We start from the raw sequence: 17,572 nt of genomic DNA, 5'->3' as shown, positions 1-17,572 counted from the left end.
TGCAAACGTCGACTGAAAATGCTTTTTTAAATATTCGTGGAAAAATAATTATAGGCCTAGTTTATGGAAGATTTCAAATCACGCGCCTTGGCGGATGCTGGGAGTTCACGGATCCAGGTGTTGTGTTGTTTTTGAGCATCACCCAGACGCCGCATGCGCGAATTCCTTCCTACTCACGCCAGATAGCATCAGCGCCGGACCTTGCGGGAGGAGCGATATTTTGACGCAGACGTGTTTTGCAGAACTTTGGCGAAACGCTTTGCGTTTTTGTGCTGCAACAGGACGTTTGTAGATATGTCACAAAGGCGTCAGGACCGTGAAAGGCGCATACTGCCTGTCGGAAGTGAGCGTGTGAGGCGAGTTTTAGACTGGGATGCTGGAGAGGGACCCAGCAACCAAAGTGAATTTAACATTCGGTCAACTTTGACTTGACCGAAATGATCGAAAACGCATCCGTAGTTTCAATTACTACATTCGAGTAACAATCAATCATTTACCTTCATTTTGCAACAAACGGAAAGTCTCTAGCACAATATTTAGAATTTTGGTGAATTTTTGAAAAAAAAAATTTTCCTCCGCTCCGCATCGAACTCCGCTGAAAATCCTGTCATTTCTTGCGCCAGCTTGTCGTAATTTTTTCGCCATTTCATATTATTCGTTACATAAAGTGTTATACATCAAAACGTGCACAATTTCATGTAGAATACAACAAAAATATATCATTCCTTTAGCTCTTCACAGTGTTTTAATATTTACATCGAAATCACTATAACTGACAAAATTTTAACCTTCGGTCAACTTTGACTCGACCAAATGATCAAAAACGCATCCGTAAGCCATAATTATTACATTCGAGTAACAATCAATCATTTACCTTCATTTTGCAACAAACGGAAAGTCTCTAGCACAATATTTAGAATTTTGGTGAATTTTTGAAAAAAATTTCCTCCGCTCAGCACGCGAACTCCGCTGAAAATCCTGTCATTTCTTGCGCCAGCTTGCCGTAATTTTTTTCGTCATTTCATATTATTCGTTACATAAAGTGTTATACATCAAAATGTGCGCAATTTCATGTAGAATACAACAAAAAATATGTCATTCCTTTAGCTCTTCACAGTTTTTTAATATTTTCGCCGAAATCACGATAACTGACAAAATTTTAACATTCGTCAACTTTGATTCGACCGAAATGATCGAAAAACGATCCGTAAGCCATAATTATTACTTTCGAGTAACAATCAATCATTTACCTTCATTTTGCAACAAACGGAAAGTCTCTAGCACATTATTTAGATTTTTGGTGAATTTTTAAATAAAAATTTTCCTTAAGCTCCTCCATGCGACTCTGCTGAAAATCCTGTCATTTCTTGCGTCAGCTTGCCATAATTTTTTCGCCGTTTCATATTATTCATTACATAAAGTGTTATACATCAAAATGTGCGCAATTTCATGTAGAATACAACAAAAAATATGTCATTCCTTTAGCTCTTCACAGTTTTTAAATATTTTCGCTGAAATCACGATAACTGACAAAATTTTAACATTCTGTCAACTGACTCGACCGAAATGATCGAAAAACACATCCGTAAGCCATAATTATTACATTCGAGTAACAATCAATCATTTACCTTCATTTTGCAACAAACGGAAAGTCTCTAGCACTATATGGACATTTTTGGTGAATTTTTGAAAAAAAAATTTTCCTTCGCTCACAAGACGCCGACTCCGCTGAAAATCCTGTCATTTCTTGCGTCAGCTTGTCGTAATTTTTTTTGCCGTTTCATATTATTCGTTACATAAAGTGTTATACATCAAAATGTGCGCAATTTCATGTAGAATACAACAAAAAATATATTCCTTTAGCTCTTCACAGTTTTTTTTATATTTACATCGAAATAACAATAAATAGAAAAAAATCAACCTTCGGTCAACTTTAACTCGATCGAAATGGTTCAAAAATGCAATTGTAAGCTAAATAACTTACAGCCTAGTAATATTCACTCAATTTCCTTCATTTTGGCACAATTGGAAAGTCTCTAGCACAATATTTTGATTTTTGGTGAATTTTTGAAAAAACTTTTTTACGTCCAGCATTTTAATTCATGCATCATTTTGTGATAATAATTTCTCTGTGTTGCTTTAATCGTTTTACAATCTGTTATATACCAAAATCATCGCAATTTAGTGTACAATACAACTAAAAAAATTAACTCATTAGCTTCAACCGTTTTTTCCTTACAGCGATTTGTATACAATTATATACGAGTTTTTTTTTCGCTGTCATATATTCCAATATTTACATATGATAATGATATTTTTTATTATTTCTGATGGTTGCATACTAAACTTCAGGCAATGAGAAAAAAAGGAGCCAAAAATGAACTCTTAATCTTGAAAACTAAGCACGCTGTGATTTTTTGAAAAAAACATTTTTTCCGCTTCGGCGCTACCTCTCGGAGGCCACCGGCATACGGGAGACGTTTTTGAAAATAGGGCTTCGGCGTTAAAGGGTTAAGAGACAATGTGGGATTCCTGTACATTGTGTCTTGTAAAGAGATATAGAACTCAACTGTTGCAGACAACAAAACTACATTAGCCATCAGCCTTGTTTGTCACCATTTCCTCTCTCCCCTTGTAAGAGAGAGAGGAAGGGACTTGCTTCCAAAACAGTTTGTAATGTGTATGAACAAACAAGTAAAACTAATGGAAAGGAGCTCTACACTCACCTGTATCTGACCAGTTCCAGCGCATGATGGATAATTTCTCTCCACTGCCCACCAGTAGAGGAGAAAAAAGAAAGAGGAAGACCAGTCAAACCACTTACTCTCACTTTCAAAACCAACATCTTAGGAAAGATACAAACCATCCAGCTAGGGGCACTGGATGAGCTACACAACTTGTTGAGCAGCCACTACCAGACCAGACCCAAGAAAAAAGTGTCCAAGGACCTGTGGGCAACGTCCTGCAGATAGAAGGATGTGAAAGTGGTTTGGAGCAGCCATGTACCAGCCTTTAACATCCTATGAACCTGCCTATACTAACAAACGTCTTCGGTAACCTGGTCTGAGGTGAAGAGTCCTTTTTAGGTACTTATGCAGTGCCCTAACAGGACATAAAAGTAACTCACCAGGGTCATCACCAACAAAAAATGAAAGTGTAGGGATGGAGAAAGCCTTGAATCTGTCGTTGTGAACAGAGGGATTTTGTGTCTTGGCCACAAATTCTGGGACAAATCCGAAGGCCACAGACCCCAACCCCTCGTGTGTTTAATGTCAAAAGATAGTCTGTGTAGTTAACTTACTCTCTTGGAAGATGCTAAGGCTAACAGGAAAACCATCTAAGAGTTAAATTCCTGTCTGAAGAAGCTCTAAGGGGCTCATATGGACTGCATGTGAGACTGTTAAGTACCAGTGTTAGGTCCCAATTAGGAGGATGACTTGACGGATGAGGCAAAAGGGAGAAAAGGTGTAGACATCCAGATTGTCCCAAGGATGTTGAAGGGCGTCCTCCGCCACGGCCCAAGGATCTGGAACGACTGAATAAATACCTCTAGTTTTTTATTGTGTCTCGTTGCAAAAAGCTCTATTAATGGCCTTCCCCATAGATGAAAAAGCCTTTCCGCCACTTCTTGATGCAGTGACCACTCTGCTCTCAGAACTTAACCCCGGCGACTCAGCTTGTCCGCCACCACGATCTTCTTGCCTGGATGTATCTGGCAGAGAGAACTACTGACTGAGATACCGCCCACTCGTGTAGCTGAACTATCAAGTCATGAAGATGACAAGACACTAACCCCCATTTGTTGACATAAACTACCACTTTAGTGTTGTCAGACATTAGAACTACAGAGTTCCCAGCTACCCTTTCCTGAAATTCCTGAAGTGCTAGGAAGGCAACTTTCAACTCCAGGATGTTGATATGGAGCTGTTTGTCTTGGTGATCCCTCTCCTGACGTTAGAAGATCCTCTAAGTGTGCTCCCCAACCCTCATGCAAGGCGTCTGAGAACAGAAAAATCTCTGGAGGTGTAGAGTGAAAGGGCACTCCTATAGTCAGGTTCCTACCATCCAGCCACCAAGCTAAGTCTTCCCTCACTTCTACTGATAATGGTACTTGGAACAAGGGAGGATCCCTTGCAGGAGACCAGAACTCCTTTAGTCTCCATTGGAGGGATCGAATATTTATTCGACTGTGAGTGATTAGCTTCTCTAAGGATGATAGGAAGCTCAGAATGACCTGCCACTGACGAGCGGGTTGCTTTTGTTTGGAGAGGAACAGATGGGCAAAGTTCCTGAACTTCTCTAGTCATTGCTCTGAAGGGAATACTCTCACTGCTGTCATGTCTATATCATACCCAAGTAAAGGAGCCTCTGACTTGGATTGAGGTTTGACTTTTCTAAATTTATCACAATGACTAAGTCGTGACACAATTGACGAAGACAATCCCTGTGTTGGATCAACTTTACATGAGAATCCGCTAGAACCAGCCAGTCATCGAGGTATCTTAAGATCTATATTCATTGAGAATTTACCCATGTCGAAATTAAGGTGAAGATTCTGATGAAGACTTGTGGGGAAAGACCAAAGCAAAGAACTTTGTATGGTAAACAATCTCCCCCAGACTGAAATGAAGATGCTTCCAGGAAGACTGACGAATTGGAATCTGGAAATAAGCATCTTTCAGATCTGTTGTGAGCATGACATCATTCTCCCTGATGGCTTGAAGAACTGTGTGAGGAGTTTCCATTCTGAACCGTGTCTTCCTAATGAAGAGCTTAAGGGTCGATAGGTCTATTACTGGTCTCCAATTGCACGAAGCCTTGGGAACCAGAAAGACACGGCTGTAAAATCCTGGAGATACTTCCTTCACGATCTCCACGGCTCCTTTTTCCATCATCTTCACTTTGCCTTGAAGGGCTAGATGTTTTGCCGAACCTAGAGAGTAAGTTGATTGGTGAAGATGACACTCAAGAGAGTAGGGGAGGAACTCGAAGGGGAGTAAATATCCCACCCAAAGAACATTTACTACCCAGGTCTCTGCCCCAAACTGCTGCCAAGTTGCCCAGTGGCTTGCCAAGCATCCCCCACCAATGGCAGTGAGTGGGGAGGGGTGCCCCTCTTATTGTCTACCTCCCCTGACCCTGCCTCTGCCTCCTTTCCCAGGCTTGGAAGAGCGGGGCTGAAAGGGTCGTTGCTGAGGAGTTTTCTTGGACATAGAAGGAGATGGTTGATGAACCTTAAGTTGAACTGTCAAAACTTGAGTCTTCTTTGGTGAGATGTAGACGTTTGAGGCCTTGTTTTGGATGTGCTAGCAAAAGAAGGAACGGATGATTTTGAGACAGCCTGATGTTCCAACCTGTCATTATTATCAGCTCTGTGTCTATCAACTGACAAGTCTAACTGGTCTCTTGGAAACAGAGACGTAGAGGTTAAAATATCCCCATTCCTTAAGGCTAGCATTGAATCTGTACTGACGAACTTCAAGAACATGGAGAGGGCAGAATCTCATCTTTTAAGCAGCCAGTTGGCCCACATATTAGCCATTGGATGGGACAAGTATAAGATGGTTTTTCCACCAGACTGTAATAATCTCGGAAAGGATGCACAGTCTGCAGACTTGGCCATAGCAGTGAAGGAGACCGTTGCCACTGCTGTTGACCAAAGGTCTAACCAAGAAATAGCTTGAAAGGCCGAAGAAGCGGAATCCTCCATTGCTGCTGATTCCTGAAAAGTGAAAGAAGTGCCCTCTGCCTTAATTTGGTGCAAGGATATTCTGGTGCCTAACAGAACTAGGTATGGGTCAACTTGTCTATATTGTAAAACATCCAGCGTAGCAGTATAAAAACGTCTATGCCGGGGAAGAGGTGGAGGTAGTAACTTGAAGGATCTACTGGAATGTTCTGACCAGAGATAAGAGAATTCACTTGCCTAAGAATTCATCTGGCAAGTTTGGAGCATGGCAACCCTAGGGGTGTTTTGCTTCTTTCTTAGGGCCTAGTAAATTTTCGATAGCCAAGGATAAACCCAAATTGGTTGTCACCAGCCCTTCGGACAAGCCGTTATAACCACGAATTAATTCCAGCACCTCAGCATAGGAAGATAAGAACACTTGATGGTCCGCATCCTATACCTCCTGTTCTTGAGAGTCACGATCTGGTCTATCGGTAAAATCAGATACAGATATGTGGTGGCCATGAAGCTGGTAGACACCGTAACTGTAGAGGTAGTGACAGTTACTATGGAAGAGGTTACTAGAAGGCCTTTGGAGGCCATAAAGTGGGAGATCAATCCCTCAACACTCAGCTCCCCTGGGAGGCATAGGAATGGCCATAACTCACTAAGCCCCTCAGGCTCCACAACACCTGTAAGACAAGTGGGGTTAAGTGAGGCCATCTCCACTCACCACAAGGAAGAGTGGCCCCCCGAGGAAGAATTCCCCCCGAAGCAAATCAAGACCGCTGGATAGTCAACCTGTCGACCGTTCCCCTATGCTGGCTCTCTACTGACAACACAGTAAGAGATGGCAAAGGAGAAACTGCTCCCTCAGGAGTAGCAACTGGAGGTGGAAGCTTGGCTGGGGGCAAGAATGAATCAGAGAATCTTCGGTGTCACCAGCGGAGTACTGCACTCCGATGACACCGGAGAAACTTTCTCCTCTCTCTTCTTATTCCGAGCAAACTTCACCCACTGTTTAGAAGGCTATACTTGACACTCACTACATGGACTATTCTGATTAGTGTCATGCTTCCTGCATGACGTACACAAAGTATGAGGGTCTATCTCTAAAGAGGAGAGGCAGAGGTCTGGCTAAACAAATCATTTATAACTAACTAACTAAAGAGGAGAGGAACCGATTACAAGGTTTGTTTTTACCTGGGCAGTGCCTTATAATAAAATGTTTCCTCTTCCCAGGCTGTTGCAAGTTAGGGGTTTGCATTATGTATAGATACAAAACAAACAAATACTCATACTCATATACACAAAAACAACAAGAAAAGGAAAGTGAACAGCAGTCGGGCAGAGAAGCATAGAGACATCTTTACATGATGGCAGCCGAAAGCAAAGTGGAGATGGATAGACAATACTTGGTGATGCTTCAACAAGGCACAGTGATCCACTAATCATTCAGATGAGACATGGAACTCATAATCTATGAATACCACATCACCTTGTGAAAGGGTGGGGTATGAAAACCAATATTTGTGCCTCATAGTTCACAGGTAATACTAGCAGAGGTATACTGACATCTCCACATAACTGCCTTTAGAATGGCACTGAACTCAAATGTTTCTCTTGAAGGCAACAGAAATTGAGTGTGTCAGCAAGAACAGTCACTAACATGGCTACCTGCCAAGTCAGCAGACACCTATGCACCCACTTGAAGCACAACTTGCCTCAGCCAGTAAGGCACTATTTTTCAAGGCAGGAAACTTTGGAATCACCCACATTTTCTCATTTTCTTCAGGCAGTGATGGAAGGCACTTGTTTGGCAAAGAAGGAGGTTTTCTACATAAGCAAGCACTAGAGCTAGGCTAGAAAATGGGGTAATGGGGTCATTTTGACTACTGGTTGTCAGTGTCAAAAATGAAGCCAGGAGCAATAGACAGCCTGAATGAAGACCAACCTCTGGTGAAGGGAACTCCCAGCTAAACATGAGGCTCACTCACACTCCTTGAAAAAGCAAATTCTTCTGTAAGGCAGATTTAATGGTAAAATAATGAATAACTTTTGAACTAGCCTGTACCAGACCCTGGTAATACTCTGAGGTTAGGACAAGGATGGAATGTCCAACAAGGGAGTCTTCTAACAAAATGCTGGAGGAGTCATCTGAAGTATTTTGACACACATTTCCATGCCATGCCATGGAGTTTTAGTCCCGAACCATCATTAGCATCACTCATTGAACCCTGTGAAGAAATGGCGCATACATCAGGACTGTCCCCAACCCAAAAGCATGACACCTACTTTCCAGGCTGTCGAGGTTGACATGTGAGATGTATAGCCTTCTTAGGATGAACTAAAGAAGTCTCAACTCTGTTAGCCTCTGCCCCTAGCTGACACAGAGGTTGGGTCTTGTTCCTATCATGTTCCTGAGTTAGACTGATGAAGATGCTGTGAGAAGAGTTGTCTGCAAAAATTCTGGCAAATTTGCCAAATGCTGAACTCCCCACAGTGTTCATCCTTCAGCAACCTCAACACATAAAATGAGAAAGATCTGCCAAAAAGGTAAAACCAGAAGGTTCTTCTTCTGCAAACAGCCATAGGACTTTAGGGCTCCCTTACAATGCAGCAACTGAGGTTTTGTCAGCAGCTACAGTGTTACCTGCCAAGTCAAGGTATCCTCATTTGAAGTCAGCAGTTGCCCCAACCAAAGAGGAAGGGACACCTTTCCCTGATCAATCCTTTAGTTCTATTAAACTGTTATTTTTATTATCAAGTAGTTTAACCAGACCACAAAGCTAAATTATTCACACGGCTGGGAGTGAGAACTTAGAAAACATTCACCCAATAAAATTCTGCAACAGCCCTTCATCATCAGTATACGAACAGTGGAGTCAGTGTTAGCAGTAAATCAAGGACATCTCACTGGTATCCATGGACATTATGTTGCTTAATTCCAAGTCCCAACTCATCCTACATTTACGAAATACTTTTGCTGTCTAAAAGGGAAAATATTTTCCAGTTTCATGCATTTTTTCAGTCTGGTGACTGCTCTACAAGTCCTCAATCAGACTTTAGTATCTATGGTTGTCTGGATACACCATATCAGCATAAGACCGCTGAGATTCCTGGAAAAATGATTAATTTTAGTCTAGACAGCAGTAGGCCTTCAAAGAAACTGGTTCTGATTCAGCAGTCATCCATAGAGAAAAATCTGTCAAGAATTTTTGCAAACAAGATCCAAACCTCTGTGTCTGCTAGTATTGGTGATCATCACTTGGCAGACATTAACAGAGGCTAGACAGTCCAAAGGTTTGTGCTAGGAAGGTTTTGCATCTTTTCTGTCAACCTTGGGAGCCCGGAATTAGGCGCCATGACTTACAATCGGGATAGCCCCAGCATATGTACCTTCCTTCATTTGGTAAAATTAGAATGATACTGATGATGGTCTCGGAGGGATTGGTATGTAGACCTCCAGCAGCTGTAAGACCACCACCAAAAATTCTATCAACCAGAAATAGGGTTTTTTTAAAAAAGCCACTCTTCTAAGGAGGCTTTTGAAATAGCTGCAACTCCAAATATAAGTTAGTCAATCCTCTCAAGCCACTTCAACAATCAGTAATTAGGTGGGAACAAGTAGAAGTAAATGAAAAGTGAAAAAAAGGCTTCCTCAATATTAAAAAATCTGGAAATCTCTGGGAACTGTTGACCAGCTGGCAAATACATTAATAATGATTTTGTTAGCCTCACGACAGATGGGAGACCCTAGCAACATGGTTAAATCTACCACAGCTAACTGATTCTGTCCTCTATTCTTCCATAAATGAAAGAGGTGCATGATTTCACAAAACATACAAAACGACCACAGTGAAGGACTTCATCATAAACAAGTGAACAATGTAAGGATAAAGCAAAAACTGAAAAAGGGTAAAGAATTTAGACAACTTAGTTTGAAAACTAAAAGGCAAAAATTAATGCAATGGGAGCTGGTAGGCTTAAGACTGGCTATAAGTACAACTATATTATAAATGAATATCATATGTATTAACCTTTAAATAAAAAGGGAAAATCACCACAACTAAATTTTCATATAACTGTATTATATCATCCACTAAATAACATAGACCTCAAAAGTTATTAAAAGTAGAACATTCTTCCTTTTGGTGATTCAAGCGATATAAAAATTCTCAAAAAGAGCTATTGTAGATATACTTATGGCACACAAATCTCATATTGCATAGATTTAATTGCCTACCAGAGACTTGAATTATTGTACTTCTATACAATTTTTCACATTAGGAAGATCAAATAATAAAGGCATACAATACCCAAGATTTATGTACACTATGGGTAACACTTTACAGAAATAAGTTCCATGAATTGAAAATTACTCAAAAGAATAAAAAAATATTACTGTGTATTTATTGGTAAACCTAGCATAATCAATGGTGCCATGCCTACTTAAAAGGCAAATATTTTAGATTGAAACATTGTAGTATTTTCTTAGTGAAAATATGTTTTGCAAGAAAATATACATTAAAAACTTTACACTGCATTATTATGAGAATCCAATGCTCAAGACCCTACAGCAGTTTCCAAGTACAAGAGGTTATTAAAACAATACCCAAACACAACACTTTCCTTTACAGTGCCACTGAGGGCAAACTGAAAGTGGGATACTAGTCTGAATGAAGGTGCTAAATGATCCCTTGCAAATTAGATAAAATGTTAATTCTATTGTCTTCATTAAGAGAACTAAAGACTAGTTTTCATATACCGTATATATGTACAGTGGGTCCCCGGTAATCGTGGGGATTAGGGACCACAACCACCTGCGTTAAGCAAAAATTCGCGATAAGTTGGAACATCCCTCTAAAAACACTTATAACTCCCTGCTTTAATAGTTCAAACATCAACGATCCCCTCTAAAAATGCTTATAACTGTCTGCTTTAATAGTTCAAACATCAAAGATCCCCTCTAAAAATGCTTATAACTGCCTATTTTAATAGTTCAAACACCAAATATACCTTAAACTATCATCCTAAAACCTTTTAATATGATTTCAAAACCATCTTACAACATTACCCTTAAAAATATATGGCTCACAACTGTGTGTGTGAAGTTACCCTTAAGAGAGAGAGAGAGAGAGAGAGAGAGAGAGAGAGAGAGAGAGAGAGAGAGAGAGAGAGAGAACAAAATTACATTTGCACATTAAAAATATTTAATACACTAGTGATAGTAGTACACAAAGGTAAATAAAGATTAATTCACATAACTAAGTTATAAGAATACACTATACAGTATCAGCAAACATTAAACTAAAATCAGTCATAAAAAAAGAGGGAAAACTCCCTCACAGAGCATCAGAGTTACAAGCCAATCAGTAACTAGCAAAGCTGATATCTGCTGTGTGATTGGTTGCTACTAATTCTTCCAACCAAGTGTGTCATGCTACAAGCCAATCAGCATCAAGGTAACATACCCTGCTGTGTGATTCCTACTTCCAGCCCTATCTATCTATCTATCTATCTATCCATCCATCTCTCACATTCTACTAGAGTCCTTTGGAGAGAGAGAGAGAGAGAGAGAGAGAGAGAGAGAGAGAGAGAGAGAGAGAGAGAGAGAGAGAGAGAGAAGCCCTGAACTGGCTTATGTTTACATCGGTTAAACAATTTATATCTATATATCTATCTATCTATCTACCTATCTATCTATCTATCCATCCATCTCTCACACTCTACGCATCCTTTGGCGTAGAGAGAGAGAGAGAGAGAGAGAGAGAGAGAGAGAGAGAGAGAGAGAGAGAGAGAGAGAGAGAGAGAAGCACTGAGCTGAGTTATGTTTATATCGGTTAAAAAATTTATATCTTTCTATCAACCACTCTCCCTTTCTATCTATCTATCTATCCATTTCACATTCTACATATCCTTTGGTGTAAAGAGAGAGAGAGAGAGAGAGAGAGAGAGAGAGAGAGAGAGAGAGAGAGAGAGAGAGAATTTTGCCCAGGTGTTCCCCCCTTCATGGTCAATATGTCAATTTTGCCCAGGTGTTTCCCCCTTCACAGTCAATCAAGATGACTGACAGGCCTTCATCCCTCCCCCTACAGTCAGAGACAGAAAAAGACAGGGAAAAATGAATTAAATGATACTTTGCTGTTCTTACATTAATATTTGAAAATTAGTAAATCATTTATTTATCATAACAAAGCAAATAAACACGTTACATATGCATAAAAATCTCTCTCTTATCTCAGTGTGAGAGAGAGAGAGAGAGAGAATACAACTCACCCTCTGACTATATATACACAAAGTATCTGAGCTGCAAGCTTTATGATTGGCTATTTCTAATTCTTCCAGCCAATAGCATGTCGTCATGGAGAGGGGGGGGGTTGCTACAAGCTCTGTGATTAGCTACTTCCAACTCTTCCAACCAATAAAAAAAACTCTAACACGTACATATGTATAAATGCAAGCTCTCATTTGATGATGGCTTTGTGAACTTTCTGGAGTTTCATATTTTTAATGATACAGTAATTCATATCTCAATAAAGGATATATAAAGTACTGAGAGAGAGAGAGAGAGAGAGAGAGAGAGAGAGAGAGAGAGAGAGAGAGAGAGAGAGAGAGAGAGAGAGAGAGAGAGAGAGAGTGCTTTCTATCTATCTATCTAACTATCCATCTCTCACATTCTAAGTATCCTTTGGCAGAGAGAGAGAGAGAGAGAGAGAGAGAGAGAGAGAGAGAGAGAGAGAGAGAGAGAGAGAGAGAGAGAGAGAGAGAGAGAGAATTTTGCTCTGGTGCTCGCCCCCTTCACATGTCAATATGTCAAGACGATTAACAGGCCTTCTTCCCTTCCCATAAAGTCGGCGACAGAATAAAACTGGGAAAAACGAATGAAATTATATTTTGCTGTTCTTACATTAACATTAATATTTGAAAATTAGTAAATCATTTATTTATCATACAGAACAAATCAACACATGTACAGAAACATAAAAAATCTCTCTTATCTCAGTGAGAGAGAGAGAGAGAGAGAGAGAGAGAGAGTTGAACTGAGGTGTTCATGTACACTGGTAAGCTGTTTTGTGATTTTTCATGATTTTAATTTAGCATTTTATTGATATCTTGCTGTTTAAATTTTATTAATATTTGAAAATTAGTAATTAGTAAATCATTTTTTATCATAAAAAATGTATTTAGTCATGAAAATAAAATGAAAATACATAATAAGTGAATATTGATCTGCGAAAAAATTTGCAAATTAGTGAATTTTCCGTGATATATCTGGAGATAAGTTCCACAGAAAAACCTGCGAGTAACTGAAACCGCAACTGCTAATCCGCGAGTAAGCAGGGACCCACTGTAACTAAATAAGACTAAATGTAAGTGAACTTATCCCAATCCTAAAAAACAAAGCCCATGATTACACCATACTGAACAACATAAGAATACTATACATTCCTAATTTTTCATTACCTATATAACAGTGAATTCAACCCTTTTGTTTCTCTCTAATTTTTTGCAAATGACACCCAACAATTTTAGGGAGAGATAAAGTTAAGAGTTTAAAAGATTCCTTTTTTTTTTCAGAATGCCTGAATTTATTCATTTATCCGCAAACCACACTTACTATCTAGTACGGTGGGCTGGAACATACAAACAAGAGAGGCCCAAATACTATTGCTGGACGGTATTCTGAATAAATCCATAAACTACGATTTGAATAACAAATGTGGATAGCAATAAAGGAATAATCAATAGAAATTATGCTATTTATCACAAAAACTATCATAAAACTAAAGTATACTGTATAATGTACTGTACTGAAAACATTATTATTAAATATATGAAAAGGTAAAAATTAACAATTACGGAATGTAGAAAATACAGTACAATGACAAACATTCTGATGAGATTTTTTATTTTTTGGCTTATGCATTATTATAAATACCTACTGCATATCAAAAAATATATAAGAATCTACTGCAATATAAATATGGCTATCATAGACTGGCCTTGCTAACTATGTTATCAGAGTCTTGCTCAAAGTTGTCCATAAGGGTTGAATGCATTCTTAGAGTGAGTTGCCTCAAGTACTCAATACTTCCAATGAGATACTCGTGTAGTCTCTCTGGTGCTAAGGCTCCTCTGAAAGTCATGCAGAAACATTATCATTAGAAATCACATAACAAATATTAATAAAACATGAAAAATCCAATATTAAAAATAAAACAGTATTACTTAGATAAAAAAACGATCAATGAACAAAAAGGAAATAATTACCAGAGAATTCACCTGAGATTACCAAATATGACAAAAAATGTAAACATCCGGATATCCAAAAAACTTTTTTTACCCTGAGTAATGTATCCTTGCAAGTTGAAAAAAATATAAAAATAGTAAATTACAACGACTGCTTAAAATTTGTTTTTTTTTTTTTTTGCTTCTGATAGTTGTCTCTGAGACTGTAATACTCAAAAAGTAACTGGCCATGAACATTAGCCTGGGAAACACCATAGCTTACATTCCTGTAGTCAATAAAGTGTCCTTCAACAACTAATTTTTGCAGTCTACTAGTTAAAAATTCAATAATAAATTTATTAATGGTCCACCAATCCCAATTTGTCTAAGTTTGAAAACATAAACCTCATGATTAATACTGTCAAAATCAGCATTCAAGTGAATACCAATCATAGAAACGTCAAGACCATAATCTAAAGTTTTCTTTATGAAACTGGAATGGAAGAAGAACACCAATGCCCTTGCAAAAGCAAAACAGCAAACTAGGGGACAGATGATTACCCTCAGCACTGGCATTCAAATATTTTGCAAACATACTCCAAAAATTTTAAATATGGCAGTTAATAGAAATTTTGCAGTAATCACAGGACTAGAGCTTCTGCCCACACTTACCTAGTGAAGTAACTTCAACAATATTCCAATAAGAGCAAAAAGAATACCTTTTAGCTAATGTATGAAATACAACAGACAACTCTGGATCTAAGTAATCAGTTTTCACAAAAAATGAAAAATTTTTAATTTGTATTTTTCATAGCTAACAAACCTGAGGTCTTAACATTAGGATAAGTCTTCTGGCGCCAGCTGGAAACCGGTTAAAAAATAATCAAAATCGTATACGTAAGGAATCTGTAGCATCTGGCATTTAATATGCAGATGAGGTGGTAGCGGGTCAGAGACCTAGCTGGAACCTTGTGACGCATCAGGTTTTCCTCCAACCCAGGATAAACCATAAGAGGGGTGGCTAGAGGCGGGTAGTCTATGTTAAGACCTCAGATTTGTTAGCTATGAAAAATAAAAATTAATTAAAAATGTGTCATTTGTTCATACGCGGAAGAAACCATCAGTCTTTACATCAGGCTAGCCTCACGCTTGGAGGGAGGTATGAAAATCCTTAACTGACTGGAGGTTCAGCATACCTGATCGAACTTCCTAGAAATTAGGGTTCTAAGGAAGGAGACCTAAGCCTCTGAGTTGTTAGATAAGAGGGTATCTAACACCCAATTCACCAGGCTAAAATACAATGCAGACTGTTAGATTCAATGCATACTGTATATGGAAGTCAAAGAGAATTATATCTGTTCATGCAACAAACCCTGTCAGCCACACATAATGGGTTTGTCACCACTTCTTATTCCCGTTGCTGGAGAGAGAAGTAAAGGTTACTGAGAAGCATATTTGTATGTTGTACGGAACATCTAAATGCTGTAACAGTATGGCTGCAACAGTTCCAGCGTATAATGTGTTATTCTTCAAAACTGCCTGGAGGTAAAGAAGAAAGTGAAAAAAGGGAAAGAAAAGAGACCAGTCACCTCATTCATTCTCTCTTCCACACTATCATCTTAGGCAAGATACAAACGGTCCTGCCAGGGGCACTGGACGCGCTACACAATTTGTTGAGCAGCCACCACCAGACCCAAGGAAAATGTGCCCAAGGACCTGTGGGCAATGTACTTCAGGTAAAAGGAAGTGAAATTAGTCTGACGGAGCCAAGACCCAGCATTCAAAATCCTATGAACAGACAAGTTCTTCCTAAATGCCAGAGAGGAACCTATTCCTCTGCTGTCATGTGCTTTAGCATGTACGTTATTGGAGAGAGAACTTGACAATGAGGCATAGGCTTGTCTAATAACCTCACGTAGCCAAACCAAATGGTATTCTTGGACACTTCTTTCTTGGTTCGGCCTGTGCTAACGAAAAGTCTATGGCACCTAGGTCTTAGGTGACAAGTCCTTTTCAGGTAACAATGCAATGCTCTGACAGGGCAAAGCAGTAACTCCTGAGGATCATTGTCAACAAAATCCCCAAGGGAGGGAATGGAGAATGAGACGAATCTGTCACCTTGAACCAAGGAATTTTGAGTCTTAGCCACGAATTCTGGGACAAATTCGAAAGCAACTGACACCCAAACCCTGGTGTGTTTGACGTCATAATGCAGACCATGGAGCTCACCAACTCTCTTCGAAGAAGCTAAGGCCAGGAGGAAGGCTGTTTTCAAAGTCAATTCCCTGTCTGACTATTGACTAAGTGCCTCGAACAGAGACTCGAGTAAGACTACCCAGTACCAGAGCTAGGTCCCACGTATGAGGCTTGAGTTCCCTAGGAGAACAAGATTGCTCAAAGCTCTTGAACAACATAGTGATTTCCCAGGATGAAGATATGTCCACATCTTTCAGACGGAGAACTAATCCTAAAGCAGCCCTGTAGCCCTTAATAACAGAAACAGAAGGGCCCTTCTCTGTCCTGAGATAGATTAGGAAATTAGCTATCTATTGAACAGAAGCTCCGAGTGGAGAGAAACCCTGTCGAGGACACCAATCACAGTAGACGGCCCACTTGCCCTGGTAAATGGCTGACGAAGATCTCCTGAGGTAGCCGGACATCTGAGTTGCTGCTCTGCCAGAAAAACCTCTCGGTCATAAGAGATACTGGATAACCTCCAGCCGTGAAGACAAAGGTGATTATATGTTAGTTTTAAAAGTTAATCATCATTATTTTATTTTTATTTTCTGCATTAGTGAAATGGTATGGGCATTACAAAATGTATAAAAAGCACACGTTTAATTTTATAAGATGCTTTTATAGCAAAGCATTCTTTGTTTAAAAGTCCATTCTTGTTGTGATGTTGTAGGAAGTGACGTCATAGGACAAAATGGTGGGAGGGAGCAAAATGTAAACAAATGCATGTGGGAGTGTTGAATAGAGTGTAGTGCAGCCGAGAGAGCTCTCTGATTATTAGGTTGTTAATTTTGGTTTGTGAGTCTGTTCTGTGGTTTTTGTAGTCAAAAGCTGGATTGTATAATAAAAGAAGAACAACGTGAACAGGTGGGTGGATCGCATAATTGTAACATTTTTGGATGGGTTAGGCTACAAAAATTTCAACAGGAACCATACTGATTGATGGTACCTCTCTACGTGAGGTTGGCAGAGAATTGTACCAAGGGGGGCATCTCTCTTGGTGCCGCTGAGAGCAAAGACAGAAGATCCAGGAACCACTCTGCCTGAGGCCACAAAAGAGCTACTAGGGTCATCCTGAGATTCTTAGACTCATCATTCTGTTCAGGACATGACAGATCAGGCAGAACAGAGGGAAGGCGTAAACTTCCAGTTTGTCCCAAGGATGTTGAAGAGCGTCCTCCATTACAGTGAACAGATCTGGGACCACCGAACAATAAACCTCTAACTTCCGTTGAACCTTGTGGCGAAGAGATCTAACATGGGTCTTCCCCACAGACAAAACAGCCTGTCCACTGCATCCTGATGCAGAGACCACCCCATACCTAAAACTTGTCCTTGATGACTTAGTTTGTTGCCCACTACATTCCTTTTGCCTGGAATGTACCTAGCTATGAGCTCCACCAAGTTGTAAATCACCCACTGGTGTAATTCGACCAT

The 17,572-nt window shown here is 39.6% G+C and overlaps 1 protein-coding gene across 1 annotated transcript in view; it reads right to left on the bottom strand.

Annotated features, from left to right (window-relative positions):
• Positions 1-9,738: 9,738 nt before the first annotated feature.
• Positions 9,739-17,572, bottom strand: part of Tmem214 (Transmembrane protein 214) — a 111,328-nt gene continuing 103,494 nt past the window's right edge. The window contains exon 14 of the mRNA XM_067097158.1: positions 9,739-13,807. Coding sequence (XP_066953259.1) covers positions 13,663-13,807 — 145 coding nt within the window. The 3' untranslated portion in view covers positions 9,739-13,662. The remainder of the gene's footprint in view (positions 13,808-17,572) is intronic.

This window comes from Macrobrachium rosenbergii, chromosome 4 (genome assembly GCF_040412425.1).
Source record: "Macrobrachium rosenbergii isolate ZJJX-2024 chromosome 4, ASM4041242v1, whole genome shotgun sequence".
Classification (NCBI taxonomy): Eukaryota; Metazoa; Arthropoda; class Malacostraca; order Decapoda; family Palaemonidae; genus Macrobrachium; species Macrobrachium rosenbergii.
This window is presented reverse-complemented; position numbering and strand designations above follow the sequence as displayed.